General features: G+C 40.5%; 1 protein-coding gene across 1 annotated transcript in view; it reads left to right on the forward strand.

Annotated features, from left to right (window-relative positions):
- cfap221 (cilia and flagella associated protein 221) overlaps positions 1-24,137 on the forward strand; it is a 110,263-nt gene that overhangs the window by 17,469 nt on the left and 68,657 nt on the right. The window contains exons 2-8 of the mRNA XM_078404428.1: positions 4,349-4,516; positions 5,579-5,679; positions 15,872-15,958; positions 17,698-17,793; positions 18,521-18,621; positions 20,689-20,792; positions 21,808-21,967. Coding sequence (XP_078260554.1) covers positions 4,349-4,516; positions 5,579-5,679; positions 15,872-15,958; positions 17,698-17,793; positions 18,521-18,621; positions 20,689-20,792; positions 21,808-21,967 — 817 coding nt within the window. The remainder of the gene's footprint in view (positions 1-4,348; positions 4,517-5,578; positions 5,680-15,871; positions 15,959-17,697; positions 17,794-18,520; positions 18,622-20,688; positions 20,793-21,807; positions 21,968-24,137) is intronic.

The following is a 24,137-nucleotide window of genomic DNA, read 5'->3' on the forward strand; positions in this document are numbered from 1 at the left end:
TTAAACAATATGGATGTTTTTAAAAGTCATCCAGTAAATTAAATTTTATATTGCTGGTAAACCTTCAGCAAATATCTTTTTCAATGTACAAAGGAATTAAAGTGAATGGTGTTAAATGTTTATAATATTTTATTTGGTTCACTAATAAACGTTCATTTAGCATTTCTTTTTTCCATGTGAGATAGTTTCACTGACAAAGGGAGGTTAGAAAACATTATTTCAATGATCTGCCAATATTGCACTTAAGGAAGGCATTTTGAGCTTGAGTAGGTGCCTAGAAGGGGACCCATGCCTCAGGGATGATGGGAGAAGAGAGGGGCACCCAGTGTGGGGGGGGGGGGGGGGGGGGGAGGGGCACTTTAGTTTTAGAATCCTCTGCCCGGAGGATAAGCATGCGTTTGTTTGTTTGTTTATTTGTTCGTTCCAGTTAAGGCGCTGTGCACAAGGCAGCCAGCCAACAGTCGCTTGTCTTTTTCTTTTTTTTCACTTTTAATTTAATTTTAATTTCAAGTTTTCGTGTACCTTGTTGCATGCTATAACTGTTGGCAGACCAATTTACCTCCGGGAATGAATAAAGTTCTATTGTATCGTATTGAATTGTATTTGCTGTACGAGATTCACGCCTTGTGAAATAGTACAAAATGTAATACCACTGCTCTGCTCTCTTTCAATGCCTTTCTATACCACGCAAATACCACTACAATAAGCTGGTGACCAAATTGAATCTTATTAGAAAACTAGACGACCCGTGGACACTTTGGGTACAAACCTCTCCTGCATTGATAAACTTCTAAACGCAATTTTATTTACCCCAAAAGCGCTCAGCAAGATCCCAGGGTCGAGGGCCGCCGCCGGGCCCGGCAAGCCTCTCCCAACTGTGCACACGTGGATACCAGGCACGGTAACCCTCCTCCACCTAACGATCCGTGACTCCCGGGGCCAGGAGCGTGCGAGGGGGGAGAGGAAAGGGGAGAGGGAGCCACTCAGCCGGCCCCGGGCGGTCATTGCAATGGCCAGCAGCAGGAGAGCAGCCGCAAGGTGCTGCTGCTTGCCTGTCCTGCCTTCGATCTTAGACAATAGACAATAGATAATAGACAATAGGGGCAGGAGTAGGCCATTCAGCCCTTCGAGCCAGCACCGCCATTCAATGTGATCATGGCTGATCATTCACAATCAGTACCCCGTTCCAGCCTTCTCCCCATAACCCCCTGACTCTGCTATCTTTAAGAGCTCTATCTAGCTTGCTCTTGAAAGCATCCAGAGAATTGGCCTCCACAGCCTCCTGAGGCAGAGAATTCCACAGATTTACAACTCTCTGACTGAAAAAGTTTTTCCTCATCTCCGCTCGAAATGGCCTACCCCTTATTCTTAAACTGTGGCCCCTGGTTCTGGATTCCCCCAACATTGGGAACATGTTTCCTGCCTCTAACGTGTCCAATCCCTTAATAATCTTATCTTCTTTGACCTCTCTCTGACGCCGCACTGCACCACGGGAGGAAGGTCCGTGCTGCACCATGGGAGGGAGGTTAGGCATGGGGCATGCCGGGATGGGCGCGGTCCTCCCCGGCAACCCTCCCACAACTGCGCATGCGTGGATCCGGCGGAGATATTTATTTTATGTAGGATGTGTCCGAAATACAGCCAAAACAGTACACTAGAGTGCAAAAATTTGAATGAAACTTGACACTGCACATTGCAGGCGAATGGTGAGTAAGGTGGGCCTAAAATTGGTACATACATACAAGATGAGACTTTTAGTAATATATACAAGACGGGCGTGGACCCGTTGGGTCCAAATCTCTCCTGTGGCAACCCTCCACCAACTGACGACACTCACCCACTCTATCCCCTCTCAACCCCCCTTAAAGGTCCCTCGGGGCTGGAGGCAGGCAAGGGTGGAGAGGAAAGTGGAGAGGGAGCCACTCACCCGGTCCCGGGCGTCCATCGCTGCGGCCAGCAGCAGGAGAGCTCTCCTCACCCCCCCCCCAACCTTATTGGCCGCCACCCCCATCACTCCGGCGGATCCCGCCCCTCTGAGCGGCAACCCTTCCCCAAATGCGCACGCGCAGATCCGACGACCATTTTACGTAAGTATTAGATCAGCGGGCCACAACTGCACACGCACGGATGTGGTGGCCATCTTACGTAAGTATTAGGTCAACGGGCCCCAAATGTGCGGGCGTGGACACGTTGAGTTCCCATTGTACGTCGAACACGGAGGTATTATTGCACAGGTGCGGCTGATGGGCAGGGCAAGTGGAAAAGGGATTTATTAAAGTTTAAAAAGTGAATAACTTCTAAAATATAACAACCATTTGAACTACAGGCCAATGGTGAATAAGGTGGGCCTAAAATTGTTGCGCTATCGTGTACCGTTTTGGCTGTATTTTGGGTACGAACAAATATGCAATCAAACATAAATACGTACAAATGAACAAATATACAAGGTGAGAGTTTTAGTCATATATAGATAGATGGAAGATGTATATTACATTTGTACTTGGCCAACCCTTTCCAGATTTTGCTAGAAATTTGAATAGGCTTCTCGTTATAATGATTTCAGTGATAATTGCACTATGTTCATTATTGTGGGGCAAAATATTATGAGCAGTTAACATCCCATCAAAGCAAGCTAGCACTTATTAAAACTACTCTGCACTTAAAAGGAAATGCTCATGGTGAAAGTCAGTCTAGAGATCCAGTTATCTGGTACCCACATATAAACACAAGAGTGGGTGCTCAGATTTTTGGATATGTGCATGAATTGGAGTATTGCAATTATTTGGCTGCAAGTGGACAAAAAAGATCTTCAGGCAGATGCGAAAGTAGCTGTGGAAGGAAATGACAAAAAGATTAATAGAGGAGAAATGTACAACTATATAATAAAACTCTCGTTTGTTCGCTTGTTCCTGAACTGCAGCCAAAACGGTACACGATAGCACGACAATTTTAGGCCTACCATAATCACTGTCGTCCCGTGGTCCTATGGGGCTCCATTGATCTGGTACTCATGTAAGATGGCCGCCTCATCCGCGCATGCGCAGAACAAAAGCGTTCGCGCCTGTGCAGTTGGGGCCCGTTGAGCAGAGCTCGGCCGTTTGTCTCTTGTGGGCGGGAAATCCAGGCCTGGTGCCGGGGGAAGCAGCAGAGCTGCTCAATTTGCTGAATTCGGAAGCTCTCCCAATCTGTAAGTATATATGAAGGACTGGAGCGACTAGGCTTGTATACACTGGAATTTAGAAGGATGAGAGGGGATCTTATTGAAACATAGGATTATTAAAGGATTGGATATGCTAGAGGCAGGAAACATGTTGTTCCCAATGTTGGGGGAGTCCAGAACCAGGGGCCATAGTTTAAGAATAAGGGGTAGATCATTAGGAGCGGAGATGAGGAATAACTTTTTCACTCAGAGAGTTGCGGATCTATGGAGTTCTCTGCCTCAGAAGGCAGTGGAGGCCAATTCTCTGGATGCTTTCAAGAGAGAGTTAGATAGAGCTCTTAATGATAGAGGAGTATGGGGAGAGGGCAGGAACGGGGTACTGATTTTGAATGATCAGCCATGATCACATTGAATGGTGGTGCTGGCTCGAAGGGCCGAATGGCCTACTCCTGCACCTATTGTCTATTGTCTATTGTCTATTATTGCTTTTTTGGCAACATGACAAGCATTTTCCTTTGATCTAACAATAGCTTTCAGTTCCCATAATAATCATGGTTACTTTTCCTACAAAAGGACAAAAGAATGTTAGAAATAAAATACAATACACAAAAGTAGTGTGGGAAGATCTGCATTGAGGAGGATAAAACATTTACAGAAAGATATTGATAGATTAGGCAAGTGGGCAAAAGTTTTATAATTAATTATTTTAACACATTTTCCATTATTTCTGTTCAGATCTGCACAAGTGTATTCACAGATCATAACTGATTTTCTGAAGCACAATATATAGTTTTTCAAGCAAAATTATATTTCATTATCCACAATTTTGTTTTTGAAAGGTATGAATGTGAATAAGGAAGGAATGTTTAACATGTTGAAACTTCTACTGTACTTTGGGTTAATGTAAAAATTGCAAAAAAGAGATTCACAAAGTGAAAGATATTACGATTCAATACCAAATACTATTATGTGGTCAAGGGAACAGTGTTGGTTCTGTTGGAGCACACTATTTGCAAAGCTCTTCTTAAACTTCCAAAAACCATTAGAAATTAACATTTAAGCATTTATATTATTCATGTTCCAATGTTTGATTAATATACTTTTTAAACATTATTTGTTATTAATGTTAAACATAATGCTAAAGTCCTAATATGAAATTATTTTCATTTGGATGTTTCTGTTCTTTAGATCAAAGCAAGTTGTTTATATTGAATGCTATCATGGAGGTGGAAAATCATGCTGTCCTGCAGTTAAACAATCATGGTCAAGTCCTTATGAAGCCAGCAATACTTCCAAATTACAGATTGGTGGAGGAACCCAAGCATGGAGACGTGCCAAATCATTTATTGGAAACAAGTAAGGTTAATGTCGAGAAATAATAGAAATAAATAATACAATTAAAACCTTTGGACAAATAGCAAATACAAGAATGACATTGTAATCATTGTAATCCAGTCCATGAATATATTTTCAGGATTAGGGTTAGGGACAATATAATTTATAATTTGGGGACTTGGGGGCTAAACATTTAGAATTGTGCTTTTTAACCAGGTCTTATAGAAAGTTAAACATTTCCTTAATTGGAACTTTCAATCTGATAATTCTCTGTCCCAGAGGGGCATGAATCCTCTGTTATTGAGTGCATTCAAGGCTGAGAGATGTAGATTTTTTAAAATCCAGAAAATCAAGGGATATCAGGATTAAGTCAGAATCTGGAATTGAAATAAATGATCAGTTATGATTTTGTCAAATGGCAGAGGTATGTAAGACTTGCTGAGGTATGTGCCATACTCTCTCTTCTGTTTCTAATGTTTCTTCTGTTCTTAAATTCATCTGGGTTAGATGCAGTCAATAATCATGTAGGTTAGATGCAGTCAATAATACCACGTAGGTGAAAATATCTTGACAGTGAGGGCCGAAGGAGATAAAGTTATTTCCTAGCTCTTCCCAATAGCAAAACATGCACACTTTAAAAAGCCTTGACTGCATTTTTAAACACCATTCACCTAATTCCTGCCCAAAATTAAAAACGAGTTTACAGTTTTGTTTGTTTTAGTACAATAACAGTTGCTGTATAATAATGTTGTTGAAAAGGACACAAAGTGCTGGAGTAATACAGCAGGTCAGGCAGCATCTCTGAAGAACAAGGATGGGTGATGTTTTGGGTCGAGACCCTTTTTAAGACCTGAAGGAGTCTGAAGAAGGATCTTGACCCAAAACGTCACCCGAGTCTGAAAAACTCACCCGAAAACTTGCCTGAAATCTCACCCAGTCTAAAGAAGGGTCTTGACCTAAAATATCACTTGAAGGTAGTTTTAATTTAAATTGTATGCACATTGGAAGGATCATAAGGTCTATTCAAATAATATTCCAATGGATACTTTATCAGTTTCTAATTCTTTCCATTCTTTATTGCAGAGATTTATAATACATTACAGAGTAACAAAACAATTAAGGCTATCCCTGGAGTGCTACATTTTGGAGGCTTTGGGATAGGAAAACATCATCAACAGAATCTGGTAGGCTAAAATCCTACGGTAGAGAAATATTTTTCCCAGTTAACTTAATTCCATGGTGGTAACTACATTGTCAATATGGGGAACATATTGTAGAAGACCAGTTTTGACAATTTTTTCTTTGAATATTTTTAATTGATTTACAGAATGAGGGCATTGTGGCAAAGCCAGTGTTTATTGCCCCATTTATTGAGGCAACAATGATCTTTCTTCTTAAATTGCTGTAGTTTATGAAGGCACTCACACAGCAAAGGAATTTCAAGGATATGGGGTGACATAGAATCAAAAGATGTAGAGTCATTTTGGATAGAACTGAGAAATTGTAAGGGTAAAAAGATGGTAATGGGAGTTATCTACAGGCCTCCAAACCGTAGCCTGGATAGAGCGTGCAAGTTGCATCAGGAGTTCAAATTGGCATGTAACAAAGCTAATGCTATGGTGGTTATGGGAGATTTCGATATGCAGGTAGACGGGGAAAATCAGGTTGGTACTGGACCCCAAGAAGGGGAGGTTTGTAGAGTGCCTCCGAGATGGATTCTTAGAGCAGCTTGTACTGGAGCCTACCAGGGAAAAGGCAATTCTGGATTTAGTGTTGCATAATGAACTGGATTTGATAAGGGAACTCAAGGTAAAGGAACCATTAGGTAGTGACCATAATATAATAATAATGTTTTAATCTGCAATTTGAGATGGAGAAGATAAAATCAGAAGTGTCAGTATTGTAGGTGAACAAAAGGGGACTATGGAGGCATGAGGGAGGAGCTGGCCAAAGTTGACTGGAAAGGGACCCTAGCAGGGATGACGGTGGAACAGCAATGGCAGGAATTTCTGGGAATAATCCAGAAGATGCAGGATCATTTCATTCCAAAGAGGAAGAAAGATTCTAGGGGGAGTAAGAGGCCACTATGGCTGACAAGTGAAGTCAAGGATAGTGTAGGAGCCATTTGTGTTTACTAGCTGTCTTAGCATATTATATTATTTTGTATCCTGCTGTATTATTTTTGGACACTTGGGGGTTGTCGTGAGATAAATACATATATGGCCATAGGTGCATATATGGACTGTGAGGAGCCAGAATTATGAGTATAATTGAGCCAGCAGAGATGTAATGCGTCAGACACGGAGAAGCTGTGGCAGGATACTAATTCTTACCAAATAAACGACGGGAGAAATACTAATCTGTTTGTATCACTATTTCAACAAATGACTAATTAAACTGAAATGTGAAGATCTGTCTGTTGTTGTTTGCGTCAAGAACTATCACTCCACTCCTCCGTGAAATGGCAAGCGGAGACGGGTCGATGAGAAGAATCCAGGTTGCCGTAATTTTGTAAGAATGACCTCAGCCGGAGTGAATAAACTAAGAAACTACCTTGTGTAGGAAAATAACTGCAGATAGTGGTACAAATCAAAGGTTATCACAAAATGCTGGAGTAACTCAGCAGGTCAGGCAGCATCTAGGAGAGAAGGAATGGGTGACGTATTACCCATTCCTTCTCTTCTAGATGCTGTCTGACCTACTGAGTTACTCCAGCATTTTGTGATACCTAAGAAATTACCTCACTGAGTGAAGATATAAGTAGACCTGTCTCTAAAGAGTAATTTAAAGTTATAATTGGCTCAATGAGTGAGATTGGAGCATGTGAATCGACTGGATTGAACAGGGATTGTTTTATTTTGCAAGCCTGATCCAAATACTACAGACTGATCAGGGTCATTACCTGCGTTAATCTGACTACGGAGATTGAAAACATCGAAAGCCTCCGCACATGGAGTAAGTACAGCATTAAGCTTTATTGGAAAACAGTTTTTCAGAAGTTGTATTGGAAAACTGCTACTGAAAAGCTTTGAAATGCTGAGAACAAAGAAGTGACATTGAGCATCGCAAGATATCAGTTTGTTTTTGAATTCCCTGTGATAGATACGACTTTACGTTAATACGTTTCAAAGGGACAGTGACGTACAAGTATGCTTGTACTTAGATCTGTTGTTCAGCCATAAGGTGGCGACATCAGAATGGATTCCCAAGGGGAAAATGTTTTTTCTTCATTTTGTGGACCTTCAAAGTTCTCTTACGTCTTGGAATGGGTTGCTACCCTGAAATGCCAGCATGAGATCAAAGAAGAAGTAGAAAAACAGAAAAGACAGTTGAAAATAAAAGAAGAACAACTGAGAAGAAAGAAAGAATGTTTGAACTCAAGATATAAACAAGCTACCAGTTTAACGGAAGCTATGAAAGAGCTAATGAAATCAAGTAAAAATGTAAATGAAGTACAATTCAACTTGATTCAATTTAACCATCTCAATAATCAAATTAAAGAAGAATACGAAGCATTGAAACAGCTGAGAAGACGGAAGGAATGAATGGAACTAGATGCTGCAATAGCACCAACCAAGACAAGACTCAATGTACTTGATGCTATGAGATCAAGAAAGCTCGATAGTATCTGATGGGATGAACTCTTACGTGGAAAAAGGAATTGCTCAAAAGGAAACATCAGCTAAATTAGAGCTGCAAACAGTCAAAATCAGTTTTGCTAAGAGTGCAAGACCTGTGGATGCACAGGTGAAAGAAAATCATCCTGAAATGCTTCACAATGAACAAAAGGACAAAGGAAAGAAACCAGTACATACAGAACAGAAGGAAAAGCCAAGGGCGAGTGATGCTGTTCTCCCATCTCAAACGTGTGGACATATTGGGGCCGGTGATGAAACTTGCATCTCCTCCAAAGCAGTCCAAGCTGATCCATTGGCACCATTAAAACAAATGATGATTCCGAGAATGGAGCTTACAGCTGCAGTCCTAGCTGTCAGAGTTGACAAAATGCTGTGAAAAGAATTCTGGACTGGTAGCACAATGGTGCTTAAGTACATCAATAACAAAACTAAACACTTTCAAACATTTGTAGCAAACAGAATCTCTTTCGTAAGGGATGCTACTGAGGTATCACAATGGAGATATGTTAGCACAAAGGAAAATCCTGCAGATGAAGCATCGAGGACTAACAGCAGACCGCTTCTTAAGCTGGAAGAGAAGAAGATTGAAGAAGATCCTGGTTAATGGGCAAAATATTGGAGGCCATACCAGATGCACAAGGTCTTGTGCGCACAGTTCGACATCAGACTAAGAGCGATATCTTGGAAAGACCAATAATGAAGATATGTATGCTCCTAGAAGCTGATACCTGAGTACAACAAAGACTGGTGGCCTTAAAGATTGAAGAATCACTTAAGTAGATAAGATGCCAACATATAGTGCATGGTTTATTTTGATTATGCATGGTTTTAATGGCTCCTTTTAATGTTTATTACTTATTGTTTTGTTATATACAGAACAATTAGGGGCCAGTGTGTAAGAGCCATTTGCGATTACTAGCTGTCTTAGCATATTATATTATTTTGTATCATGCTGTATTATTTTTGGACACTTGAGTGTTGTCATGAGATGAATATATATATGGGCATATGTGCATATATGGACTGTGAGGAGCCAGAATTATGAGTATAATTGACCCAGCAGAGATGTAATGCGTCAGACGCGAAGAAGCTGTGACGGGATACTAATTCTTACCAAATAAACGACGGGAGAAATACTAATCTGTTTGTATCACTACTTCAATAAATGACTGATTAAACTGAAACGTCGTGAAGATCTCTCTGTTGTTGTTTGCATCAAGAACTATCACTCCACACCTCCGTGAAATGAGGCGGCTCGATGAGAAGAATCCAAGGTGCCATAATAGACAGTATAAAACTAAAAGGGAAGACGTGTAACATAGCAAAGATGAGCGGGAAGCCAGAGGCTTGGGTAACTTTTAAAGAACAACATAAGGTAACTAAAAAGGCAATACGGGGAGAAAAGATGAAGTACGAAGGGAACCTAGGCAAGAATGTAAAGGGGGATAGTAAAAGCTTCTTTAGGTATGTGAAGAAGAAAAGATTAGTTAAGACAAATGTGGGTCAATTGAAGACAGAAACAGGTGAATTTATTATGGTGAACAAGGAAATGGCAGACGAGTTGAACAGGTATTTAGGTTCTGTCTTCACTAAGGAAGACACAAACAATCTCCCAGAAGTACTAGGGGACAGAGGATTGAGGGTGAAGGAAATTCACATTAGTCAGGAAATGGTGTTGGGTATACTGATGGGACTGAAGGCTGATAACTCCCCAGGGCCTGTTGGTCTGCATCCCAGGGTACTCAAGGAGGTGGCTCTAGAAATCGTGGACGCATTGGTGATCATTTTCCAATGTTCTATAGATTCTGGATTAGTTCCTGTGGATTGGAAGATAGCTAATGTTATTTCACTTTTTAAGAAAGGAGGGACAGAGAAAACAGGGATTTATAGACCAGTTAGCCTGACATCGATGGTGGGAAAGATGCTGGAGTCAATTATTAAAGAGGTAATAACGGCGCATTTGGATAGCAGTAACAGGATCAGTCCAAGTCAGCATGGATTCTATGAAGGGAAAATCTTGTTTGACTAATCTTCTGGAATTTTTTGAAGATGTAACAATTAAAATGGATAAGGGAGAGCCAGTGGATGTAATGTATCTGGACTTTCAGAAAGCCTTTGATATGGTCCCACACAGGAGATTAGTGGGCAAAATTAGAGCACATGGTATTAAGGGTAGGGTATTGACATTGATAGAAAATTGGTTGGCAGACAGGAAATAAAGAATTGGAATTAACGGGTCCCTTTCAGAATGGCAGGCAGTGACTAGTGGGGTGCCGCAAGGCTCGGTGTTGGGACCGCAGCTATTTGCAATATATATTAATGGTTTAGATGAAGGAATTAAAAGTAACATTAGCAAATTTGCAGATGGCACAAAGCTGGGTGGCAGTGTGAACTGTGAAGAGGATGCTATAAGGATGCAGGGTGAATTGGATAGGTTGGTTGAGTGGACAGATGCATGGCAGATGCAGTATAATGTGGATAAATGTGAGGTTATCCACTTTGGTGACAAGAACAAGAAGGCAGATTATTATCTGTATCGCATCAGATTAGGAAAAGGGGAAGTGCAACGAGACCTGGGTGTCCTTGTACATCAGTCACTGAAAGTAAGCATGCAGGTACAGCAGGCAGTGAAGAAAGCTAATGGCATGTTGGCCTTCATAACGAGAGGATTTGAGTACAGGAGCAAAGAGGTCCTTCTGCAGTTGTACAGGGCCCTGGTGAGACCACACCTGGAGTATTGTGTGCAGTTTTGGTCTCCAAATTGGAGGAAGGACATTTTTGCTATTGAGGGAGTGCAGCGTAGGTTCACGAGGTTAATTCGCGGGGTGGCGGGACTGACATATGATGAAAGAATGGAATGCCGGGGTTTGTATTCACTGGAATTTAGAAGGATAAGAGGGGATCTTATAGAAACATTTAAAATTATTAAGGGATTGGATAAGCTAGATGTAGGAAACACATCCCGATGTTGGGGGAGTCCAGAACCAGGGGCTACAGTTTAAGAATAAGGGCTTGGCCATTTAGAACTGTGGTGAGGAAAAGCTTTTTCACACAGAGAGTTGTGAATTTGTGGAATTCTCTGCCTCAGAAGTCAGCCGATTCACTGGATGCATTCAAAAGAGGGTTAGATGGAGCTCTTAGGGTTAGCAGAATCAAGGGTTATGGGGAGAAGGCAGGAAAGGGGTACTGATTGTGGATGATCAGCCATGATCACATTGAATGGCGGTGCTGGCTCGAAGGGCCGAATGCCCTACTCCTGCATCTATTTTCTATGTTTCTATGATATAGACTATCCTTTGATGAATGAAAGACAATGTATTTTCAAGACAGGATAGTGTGCAACATGGAAGGGAACTTACATGCAATAGGGTTTCCGCAAATCTACTAGCTTTACTTTTCTACCCGTTAGAAGTCACAGATTTGACTAATGCTTTTGAAGAAACCTTTCCAGTTAATAGCAGTGCGTTTTGCAGGCATAAAATGTGATAGCTATAAAGAGAGCGCAGAAGAGATTTGCCAAGATGTTATCTGGAATAGGGTGCTGGAGTTTAGAAGGAGAGATTGGATAGGCTAAATGTATTCTCACTGGACCATAGGAGTCTGACCATATGTATGTTCATAAAATGAAGAGAGGCATAGACAGGATAGATAATCGGTATATTTTACCCAAGGCAGGGGAATCTAAACTAGAGGGCACAGGTTTAAATTGAATTGGGGAAAATTGAAAAAGATCTGAGGGGCAGGTTTTTCCACACAGAGGGTGACAAACAAGCTGCCAGAGGAGGTGGCAGAAGCAAATAGCGTTTGGACATGTACTTAGACAGGAAAAATGCAGAGGTTTGGGTCTAATGCAGGCAAATGGGATGAGCTTGGGTAGATATCGGTATCAGGGTGGGCGAGGTGGGCTGAAAGGTCCCTTTCCTGCGCTGGTAGAGAAGGAAGTTAAATGTTTAGGAAGCTGGATGTGGTGCTAATCAAACAGGCTGTCTTGATCTGTCTGTTATCAAACTTTCATCGAACTTTGTTGGAACTATGTTTATTTGGCAATTTGATTTCATCAAGTATGATTATTTGGCCTTGCAGATGAAAAAGGAGGTGAAATCACTACTTTTGAGATACCCACACCCTGTCCTGCTTTTGTAGCTATAGTATTTAAGTAATTTTTTTCCATCAACTTGAGCCCTGTGATCTGAACAATAGGAGGCTCGGTGATCATGCTGTTGAGTACCCAGGTGAGTGATTAGACTCTATCTTATTGGTGATGGTCATTGCCGAATCTCCACTATCAATTTTTCTGGCAGTTGCAGTTGATCGAAAATTTTATAGGACCAACAATATAAACAATATAATGTAAAGTGTGATAGTTGTCACTTTATTTGTTATATCTGAAATATATCCAGTGTTGCTGCATGAGGGCACCAATTGTTCCATTTCTTTAGCTTCGTTTAGTTTAGAGATACAGCATGGTACAGGCCCGTTTGGCTACCGGGTCTGCGACGACCATATTAACACTATCCTACACAAACGAGGCACAATTTTTACATTTACCAAGCCAATTAACCTATATTCCTGTACGTCTTTGGGTTTCTAAGGGATTTTGAATGGAATTGAGCTTCATCAAATCATTATATCAGTCCCGGTGATGAAACAAAGCAGCTGAAAGCTTTGTGCCTAAATAACTCTTATCATGATGCGGAAGTGGCGGCGCCTAACGGCTGCGGCTCGCTAGCAGTCTGTTCGTCTTTTTTCCTTTTTTTTTTGTTGTGTGTCGGTGTTGGGATGTTTCTTTTTGGTTTTTTTTGTGTATGTGTGGGGGGTGGTGGTGTGGGTGGGGGGGTGGTGGTGTGGGTGGGGGGTGGTGGTGGGGTGTGGGTGGGGGAAACCTTTCTCTTTTAGGTCTCTTCCTCACGGCACGGGGTGCGGCTCGGCCGCGGGGCCTTCCATCGCCCGGTGCGGCTCGGCCGCTGGACTTAACATCGCCCGGCGCGGCTCGGCCGCTGGACTTAACAGTGCCCGGTGCGGCTTGGCCGCGGGGTTTTCCATCGCCTGGTGCGGCTCGGCCGCGGGGCCTAACATCGCTGGTGCGGCTCGGCCGCTGGACAACAGTGCCCGGTGCGGCTCGGCCGCGGGGCCTAACATCGCTGGTGCGGCTCGGCCGCTGGACTTAACAGTGCCCGGTGCGGCTCGGCCGCGGGGCCTAACATCGCTGGTGCGGCTCGGCCGCTGGACTTAACAGCGCCCGGGCCGCGGGGCCTAACATCGCCCGGCGTGGCTCGGCCGCGGGACTTTTCATCGCTGGTGCGGCTCGGCCGCTGGACTTAACATCGCCCGGTGCGGCTTGGCCGCGAGGCCTTTAATCGCCTGGTGCGGCTCGGCCGCGGGGCCTAACATCGCCCGGTGCGGCTCGGCCGCGGGACTTAGCTGCGCACGGCTCGGTCGCGGGGCCTTCCATCGCCCGGTTCGGCCGCGAGACGTCTCAGCGCCCGGTGCGACTCGGCCGCGGGGACTTCCATCCCCTTGCAGGGACTGTGCGGGTCGGTCGGGGACGAGCTGTCTGTCCGTGGGCGTGGGGAAGAGAGTGGAAGTTTTGTTGCCTCCATCACAGTGAGGAGGTGTTTGGAGTCACTGTGATGGACGTTTGTGTTGGGGTCATGTGTCTTGTGTTCTTTTTTGTGTGTGACTGCTATGTAGTTTCGTTCGGTACCTTGGTACCGAATGACAAATAAAGCTCTGTTGAACTGTTGTTGAACTGTTGTTGAGATGATTGACCTCCAACAAGCGTAACCATTTTCATTTTTGTGAAATGGGACTCCAGTCAGTGAAGAGTTTTTACCCGTTAATTCCCATAGATTTCAGTCTTATTAGTGCTATGTTTTATGCCATACACAGTCAAATACAAACATAGTAATTTTTACCTCACCCCTAGAATTGCTCTCTTCATATTTGGACAAGGCTGTACTGAGACAGCCAAATCCAAATCAAGCGTCTTTGAACAGAATTGTAGTACATGTTACTTGATACCAGGGTCAAAGACACATTCCATCGCTAAGCTTTTGATCAAAAACAGATTAATGGAGCAATGATAAACAAGGATCTGCAGATGCTGGTTTACAAAAAAAGACACAAAGTGCTGGAGTAATTAAGTGGGTCACCAGTGCTTTATAATAATAACTTGGACTGGGTTTGTCCTGTGTTTTTTGGACAATGCATAACATGACAAATTTTCCATGATCAAAAAATGAACAGCTGGGGGATCTCAATGGGTCAGGCAACATCTGTGGAAGGAAGTGGACAGGTTGGATCAGGATTGAAGTAGAGGGGAGAGGGCTAGTAGAAAGGTGTTGGACAAGAGCTAGTGAATGGTGGATCCAGGTGAAGAGCAGTTGATTGGGAGACAAGTCAGGTAGAGTTAGATATTACCTGACCTGTTAAGTTCCTTTAGCAGTTTGTTTTGTTGCTCAAGATTTTGAACGGAGCCTTTAGCACTGTTGTAAGGAAGGATGAGAGGAGATCTTATCGAAACGTTGTAAGAATGTTGTAAGAACGTTCTGTTGTAAGAATTTAGAAGGATGAGAGGAGACCTTATCGAAACGTATAAGATAATTAAGGGGTTGGACATCGTTAGAGGCAGGAAACATGTTCCCAATGTTGGGGGAGTCCAGAACAAGGGGCCACAGTTTAAGAATAAGGGGTGGCCATTTAGAACTGAGATGAGGAAGAACTTTTTCAGTCAGAGAGTTGTGAATCTGTGGAATTCTCTGCCTCAGAAGGCAGTGGAGACCAATTCTCTGAATGCATTCAAGAGAGAGCTAGATAGAGCTCTTAAGGATAGCGGAGTCAGGGGATATGGGGAGAAGGCAGGAACGGGGTACTGATTGAGAATGATCAGCCATGATCACATTGAATGGCGGTGCTGGCTCGAAGGGCCGAATGGCCTCCTCCTGCACCTATTGTCTATTGTCTCGGCCCATGGCCTTTCCTATGTCAAAAGTTCCCAGCCATTGTTTGCTATCCCATGGAATTAATTGATTAACTCTTTAAATCATGTTGATAAGAATTAAATGGTGTAGAAAAAACATTAATTAAAGATTACATGTTTGCTGAATTAGATTTTTTAAAACATAAAGTTATTTACTGAATTATATAATGGTCAATGATTTAGAGTTCTGAAATGGAATTATCAGGAAATAATAGCAACAGATAAATTTAAAAAAAAATTTAAAGCTCATCCACAGATAATATTTACTGGCTGCTCTGTTTCAGAGAAGTCCTTAATAAAGAAAAATATTTTCAAGGACTTTTACAGTAAGAATAGTGCATTAACATCTGAAATTTATGTTAATTCAACAAATTCAAATAATGCCCATGAATGAAGATGTCATCCTTGCATTCAAAGGAAAAGCTTATTTTCATTATTATTAACCTCTGGACTTCCAGATTTAGATGTGGATCTGTAGTCTCCAAATTGGTTGGGAAATTTGCAGCCCGATTAGAGGTAAAAGCTGACAATTTTGCCATTGTTATAACCCAAACACAATGCCTTAGATAAATGAATTTACAATTAATAGTTTCTTCTAGTACTTGTAAATCATTCCTCTAATGCAAAATTATTTTTCTGTTTTAGACTGAAATAAAACCTTGTTACTGAAAACTAAAGGAAAAATACCATACCATATCACGTTTAGAGATAATTATTCAAATTCAATGCATAAATGTTGAATTAATTGTTTCTTTACAGAAACTGCTAAATATTTCTTCAGCAAAGACAAATGTTCACATTTTAACTCCTCAGACAAAATATTTCCAAATTAAATATACCAAAAAGGTAAGTACCCTTTTAACCTATTGTTATTGTTCAATGGCAAGTTTATTCAATCTTTTTATGAATCAGGCAGAGAAGAATTAAAGTAGGATTTATTTTCTTCCTTTCATTGACCTCCTCTTATGAGATAAATGGTCAATTTTCCCTTTATCATCTTTATAAACATTTTTGTACATCCATGGTCAATCGATTTTCCTTTATATTTATACTTTTAACCTTTGACAAAATGATGAAACAGAACTATGGCTGTCCTTGAAACACAATCCAGCAATAAATTATTGAGCAACCCTATTTACTAATTACACGCCAGCATGCATCTGGTAGATTTGAAGTACTTGAGGTGCTGGTAATAGCTGCTGGAATATGAGGAGCAATGGTAATTCAAAGTTTTTGATGCGATCATTAGAAACATTGTGGAGATTAGGAGGCAACTTTTAATGAAAAGACATTTTGATCAAAAAATTAAGTGAGAATTAAAAGTACAGATGCTCCCCGACTTACAATGCTTTGACTTACAATATTTCGACTTTGCGATAGCGAGCCGCAGCTCACGTCCGGTCACATGATCACGTGTATTCAATGCTTTTCGACTTACGATATTTTCAGTTTCCGATGGGTTTCTCAGAACGTAATCCCATCGTAAGTTGAGGAGCACCTGTACTTTTTTTCAACAGGGAGGGAGGTTTAACGTAAAATTGATTAAATTATTGAACAGAGAATTAGAAATGGGGACGAGAAAAAATGAATTAGTTTTAAGTTGGTGAGTTATGCATTTTATATAGCTGTTTATATTTTATAAGTTTAATGCAGTCAAATTTTGTTATTTATATTATCAAAGGTAAGTTTCCAATAACCCAGTATCTGAGTGTTCAGATCTCATGATGGTTCAGTGCACTTGTGCACCAATTTTCCATGCTCCCTTTAAGCTCAATGGTACTATGTTTCATCTGCTCCCTTTAAATTCACCAGGTTTTCTAGAAAATTTATTGTATTTTGTTATCAGGCTTCTGAACAGTACTTCCGTAGGCTAGTCGATTGCCCAATTAATCTCTCCCCCATTATGGACATTGGACTTTGTCTATGAAACTGGTGCTGTTACAATGATGAGAAGTAACTTCTGTGCTCTGCATCTTCCACTTTGCACTACCTGTTTTAAATGTACTTGTAAAAAAAAACACAAAGTACTGGAGTAACTCAGTGAGTTAGTAAACATCTCTGGAGAACATGGCTAGGTGATGTTTTGGGTTGGGACCCTTCTCTTGTACTTGAGTTAGGCTTGCTTGTATTTACGTATAATATTAACTAGTTTGATGGGATAGCATGCAAAACAAAGCTTCTGACTATAGAAACATAGAAAATGGGTGCAGGAGTAGGTCATTTGGCTCTTCAAGCCAGCACCGCCATTCAATATGATCATGGCTGATCATCGAAAATCAGTACCCCTTTCCGGCTTTTTCCTCATGTCCCTTGATTCCCTTAGCCCAAGACCATACCTTGATACACGTGACAGTAATAAATTTAAATCAAAACTACCACATGACATATATACAAAAACAATTGAATTAATAGTGTATTAATTAGTGTATATCAATAGGGATAATTTCAAAATGACTGGAAAGTCTCCTTGTCCAGCATCACCATACTCCTATGAATGCTGGATTATTGGAGTTCAGCCATACATCATGTTTGCAATGTGTATGTTACTTTTAAGGAACTAACTTATGTTGTAATCTATCATGCAGAATCATTTGGTCCCTGGAATGTCATTTATTGTTACAGTTGATTTCTGTCCTAATGAATGGCGATATTACTATGACAGTATTCGTGTTCATTGCAAGGTGAGTCTTTAAATTATTTCTCAATAATGGCACTAGATGTTCGCTGTTCTCTGATACCAACTTACATTTGTTGATAATTTTGGTTTAGTCTACCTATTAACTTAATCTTACTTATATGACTCTTGGACTTCTATGACTCCTTACAGCATTGCCTATGCATCAAAACATGGTGGTGGGTACAAGTGATGAAATGTTTTGTATAGCTTCAGATAAACTAGTAAAGGCATTCTTTATGTAACAAATTGTATTTATGACTTTAAACTTGTATTGGGACAGACTTTGTAATCAACATTGAGTAAATTTTCGTTATGACATAAGGGAAAACATCCAGGCTTCACTGTGTGAATTTCCCAGGAGGAATATTTCTTAATGTTTCAAGACTATTCAAAAACGACAAAAAACAGAGCTGACTAAAAATATTCAAACTTTTAAGAAATTTGCAAAAACTGGAATAACAAGAATAATTCATGTTGTTTAATGCAACAAGTACCTAAGTCCCTTTCAGTCTTTTCCTGCACTCAAATAAATAGTGAAGTATTATCTGCACTTCTTCTGACCCAGAATCTGTTTGAGGGAACAACAAGAATACCAGGCCCGTATTCTCTAGAGTTTAGAAGAATAAGAGATGGGAATGAAATGTTCAAAATTCTCCTAAAGAAATGTTTGGTTGCCAATATTTCCAGGGTACATTTTAATTTTTTACTTTTGTTTTGTTTTTTTGTCTCAGGAAGACGAAACACTACTTATTCCTCTGCATGCATATCCTGTTGCAAATATAGTGGATTTTCCTACTTACCTCAGTATAACTGATGTCACTCTTGGGCAAAGGTAAGATAATACAATTGCCTATTTTATTAAAGATCTTTACTTTTTCTTTATAATTATCCAAATGTTTCTGCTTTTATAGTCAATTTCATGTGATAGTTGGAGTATGTTAACTTCATTGTTTACCAGGATGCGTAGGAAAATAACTGCAGATGCTGGTTTAATTCGAAGGTAGACACAAAATGCTGGAGCCATTTTAACAGTCTTCTAAACATTCTTTCACTTTCAAAGAATTCCATATGTACATCTCTAGGTTTCTGTATTTCTTTAATTTCATAGTATTTGATTTATTATTTAATTCTAATACAACCCTTGAGTATTGCATCTTTTAAATTTATCTCCAACACATATATTATCCCAATATTTACAGGGATGTAAACTGCTGCTCTGTGTGAAAAGAGACCCTCTGGATTTATTTATTTAAATTTATATTACGAGGAATGGAGGTTGGCACCATCACCAAATAAATTTCTTGTCGCAAAGATAGAAGGAAATGGGCCAAACACGGGCAAAGTGGACTAGCTCAGATGGGGCATCTTGGGCAGCATGGATGTTGGGCCAAGGAGCCTGTTTCTGTGCTGTATGACTCTGTGCAGTATGACTCTGTGCAGTCTGCCCAAATATCCTCAACCTGTCATTGAACCTCATTGAACCCGAATAGTGAAAGGCCTAGATAGAGTGGATTTGGAGAGGATGTTTCTACTAGTGGGAGAGTCTAGGACCAGAGGCCACAGCCTCAGAACAAAAAGACGTACCTTTAGAAAGATGAGAAGAATTTCTTTAGTCAGAGGGCAGAGAATCTGTGGAATTCATTGCCACTGAAGGCTGTGGAGACCCGGTCAATGGATATTTTCCTTCTACATTTTCCTGGCCCATCATAAGTACTGACCCCCCTACCTTCAAATGTTTCTATAGGAGGTGATGTCTCGAAAAGGCAGCCAGCATCATCAAGGACCCACACCACCATGGCCGAGCTTTCTTTTCACTCCTGCCATCGGGAAAAGAGTATCGGTGTCTGAAAACTGTGACATCCAGGTTCAGGAATAGGAGTTTTCTCTCACATTTCAAAGACTTCTGAGTAGATTGGTTAACTGCCTACAGTAAACTAGTGTAATGATGATGAATTGTGGAATCTAGGATGAGTTATGGGAATGTGGGGAGTATAGAACATGATTCATATAAATGGGTGCTTGATGTACTTGCTGGGCCAAAGGGTCTGTTTTCATGCTGTATGAAAGGAAGCTACTTAAATGAGATCCAGTTGTGGGATTTAATTGCATAGTTTCTTCGAACTGGCCAGATTACATAGGTATGACAAAACATTTGAAAATGAGACTGGCAAAAGAAGAATGAAGATTTAAGGTATAGAACTTCATCAAGTTGGGTAAATGTGAAGCAGTATCCATACGAATATGATGAAGTGTCTTTTTTAATAACTAACCATTGCTTTCAGAAAATAACTTCACTTAGAATGATTGTTTCGATCCCTGGAAAGTGGAAGGGAAGAGGTAAAACGACGGTTATGAAAGAGTCATAGAGTCATACAGCATAGAAATTTGAGTCCGACTTATCTGTGCCGACCAAGATACCTCAATTGCACTGGTCCCATTTTTCCATGCCTACAGAGTTGAATCTCCTGCAGTTGCATGGGAAAGTGCCGTAAGAAGGAGAGTGGTCGGTGGGCACAGATGTGTGGACAATGGCATGTGAAGGGAAACAGCGCCTTCAAAGTGCTGAAAAAGGAGGGAAAGATGTGTCTGTTTGTGGAAACTTGTTGAAGACAAGCATCCAGAGACCCATTGTCTTTCCAAAATGTTTGACTTTTATTCTTACAGTGGAATTTATTATTTAAAAAAGAAACAAAAATGCAACTTACACCATTGCACTCCATAATTATTACATACTATGTTTTCATGTTTTTCTTACTACAAGATTAGCTGGGATCTACTGGATTATTTTGGATTCCCTTTGTAGTTCAGAATAACCATTGTTTCAGGCAAATGAAGCGATTCCTCTGTTTGCAAACACACTTCACAAATCATACTAATATTATTTTCCCAAATTTTACAGCAAAGATATCATCATTCCTTTGCGATGTAGCTGCCCAGTTGATTTTGAATTTCAGCTGAGTTGCCCACAAATGCATCCTGCATTCAAAATTAAGCCGACATCAGGTATGATGCATGTGTAAATTGCAACATTTAAGATAGTAATCACTGTTGGACCAAATGCTTTACCCCACCATTCTTCCCCTCCACACTACCTCCCCCCAACCCAACCCCAACTCTGTAGTGGAATATTATATTTATAATAAACTCAACAGGTATATTTATTTTATTCTGGCTGGAAATTTGAATTATAATTATTGTTGAAACCTTAGACTAAGACCTTTTTTAGGCAACAAAATAGAGAATTTTATCTTCATTTTTATGAATATTTTCATCATTGTTTGAAATCAGATAAAGAATAAAGAAGGGATTTGATAATTAGATTTTTAAATAAGTTAGTTTCTTTGAGCACAAAAACTAACAAGTTAAGCTTGAAGATATCTAAGGCAGGGATGTCAATGTAGGGAGCATTTAGGAACAGAAATAGGTAATAGTACAGAGTACTCTGGTGATGGATTGGGTGTGGAGCTCAGCTCAAGTGAACACTAGCTTGAGGATGCATACACGGTTGGAATGAAAAATCTTCATGTAACCATTAATTAATTACTAAGATACCAGCCATATAAAATGATTTAATATATTTTATTAAATTACACCCAAAGTGACCAATTTATATCACATCACATACATACCTTTCAACAAATTCTAATAGAGGCACAAGGAACTACAAATTCTGGAATCTTGAACAAAACATAAAGTGCTGGAGGAACACAGTGGGTTAGGCAGCATCTGGGCAGAGAATAGATAGGCAACATTTCAGGTCCGTGACAATGGACATTTGTGATTTAACTGGGAATTTTCTAATGTGTCCCCCAAGTAACCATTGTAACATTGACAGACATTTAGCAACAATGCTTCTTAATGCATCTACCCAAGATTATGGGAGCCAATATGGAGAGGACCACAGGAAATTCCAAATGTTGTATGCCAAATGTGGACTTCTTTCTGATAATAAGGACTAATGCACCTGTTGATTATTGTTCCATTTTATAAATGTAAGTGCATGGTTTTCTTCACACAGGAATAATACCAGCTGATGAACAAATTGACCTTGTTGTCACTTATACACCTACTAACCGTGCTATGGCTCAAATTGAGGTGCAGCTCATCGTTTCAGAGTTTAACACAAAACCCTACATATGTACTATCGCTGGGAATTACTCTCCAGGGGTTGAATTAATGTAAGTAATAAATTGTGAAATGAAAAATTGGATCATTTATTCTCTCATGAAGATTTTCAATTGATACATTTATTTACATAGTAGAATTGTAGTTAATTCATTTCAAGCTTATACAAAAGATAGACACAAAAAGCTGGAGTAACTCAGCGGGACAGGCAGCATCTCTGGAGAGAAGGAATGGGTGATGTTTCGGGTTGAGACCCTTCTTCAGACTGAAAGTCACGGGAAAGGGAAACGAGAGATAGATGATGATGTAGAGAGATAAAGAACAATGAATGAAAGATATGCAAAAAAGTAACGATGATAAAGGAAACAGGCCATTGTTAGCTATTTGTTGGGTGAAAATGAGAAGCTGGTGCAACATGGGTGTGGGAGGGATAAAGAGAGAGGGAATGCCAGGGTTATTTGAAGTTATAGAAATCAATATTCGTACCACTGCACTGTAAGCTGCCCAAGCGAAATATGAGATGCTGTTCCTCCAATTTGCGCTTAGTCTCACTCTGACAATGGAGGAGACCTAGGACAGAAAAGTCAATGTGGGAATTGGAAGGAGAATTAAAGTGTTTAGCAACCTGGAGATCAGGTAGGTTCAGGCGGACTGAGCAAAGATGTTTAGCAAAACGATCGCCCAGTCTACGTTTGGTCTCCGTTTCGCTGTACACCTACGTTCAGTCTGCCTGAACCTACCTGAAATCCCCGTTGCCTGTGGAAAACCACCCTCTTGCCTGTGTCCACCTGTTACCTGCTTACTTTATCCTGCCTCTCCTCGCTTCAAGCTTTCTACCCCCATCCCTACAATCAGTCCGAAGAAGGGTCCCGATCCGAAATGTCACCTACCCATATTTTGGGTAGAGTTGTTGCCTGACCCACTGAGTTTCTCCAGTACTTTGTTTCCTTACTTCACAAAAGTTGTGTTTCCTTGGATACAAAATTTAGCGATACTTTTGTTGGACTTTTCTAAATTGTTGAGCAATATTGTTCACTTCCAACATTGGAAGTGGCTTCCCACTGGTATAGAATATAATTGAATACGTGCATGTGTGTTTCAGAGCATCCAGGCATTCAAGAGTGTTTGTAGGCTTAAAGTTCTATAGCTTCTGTAATCCCACAGGATTTCCTGTTCTGACAGTCCATCCCCCAATCTAATAACACCACTCAGGTGCCTTAGCAGAGTAAAACATACCCCAATGAGGAACCCCAAAAACAAAGCCAGAAGCACTTTGTTTAAAGCTGTTTTTCTACAGGAAATATCATTGGCAAGTCATCAGGAGACAAAAATACATTTTAAGTGATTTAATTAACTTGATTGAGCCTCCACAGCCCTCTGGAGTAGGGAATTCCAAAGATTCACCTTATTTTAAGTGAAGATATTACTCCTTATTTCAGTTGTTAAAGGCCCACCCTTTCTTTTGAGACCATGGCCCTTGCTACTGGATTCTATGGAGGGGTAAAACATCATTCCTACGCATACCCTATCAAGCTATCTAAATTTTTTCAAAGTTTTTATGAGGTTACCTCTCATCCTTCTAAATATGAGTTCTAACAGCGAACAAACATCAAAGACCTCAATCTCTCCTCATATGAGTTTCCCACCATCCCAGAATGGTGAAAAGAGTCTTATGAATCTTCACTGCATTTCCCCAATAGCAGCATTTTTTAAAGTTAGGAGCCCAAAGTTCAACATAATACTTCAGGTATAGTTTCAGTATCGCATATGTAATTATAATAATACATCGTTATTGAAATCCTCTTTCAACAAATGGCAACATATTTGTTTGCTGAATATGATGTAAACTCACAGAGACAATAACATAATGTCATTTCAGGATGTCACACTCTTAGTAAAGTGGTAAGTGTTAATTATTGACAGTCACTCCAACTTTCAAAATTAACTATTATAGCAGTGTGCCAAGAAATTGGATTAACCCATCTTTAGCGTGGTAAATGTGTCCAGCATTTTGCCTAAATGCCAAATTGGAGGCACCAAAAGCAATTGCATTAAGAAATTGTTGTTTATTTCCTTTTAAAAAGCATTAAAGCCAGCCACACAGTCTGTCATGACAATTGGGAAATCCATGAGTTTTGGGTTGAGGAGTGGTTGGAAAACAGAGTGGGAGAGAGCAACCGAGCTGGGGATGACTTATCAGACAGTGGTAATAGGATCCTTATG

This window comes from Rhinoraja longicauda, chromosome 8, assembly GCF_053455715.1.
Source record: "Rhinoraja longicauda isolate Sanriku21f chromosome 8, sRhiLon1.1, whole genome shotgun sequence".
In the NCBI taxonomy this organism is placed as follows: domain Eukaryota; kingdom Metazoa; phylum Chordata; class Chondrichthyes; order Rajiformes; family Arhynchobatidae; genus Rhinoraja; species Rhinoraja longicauda.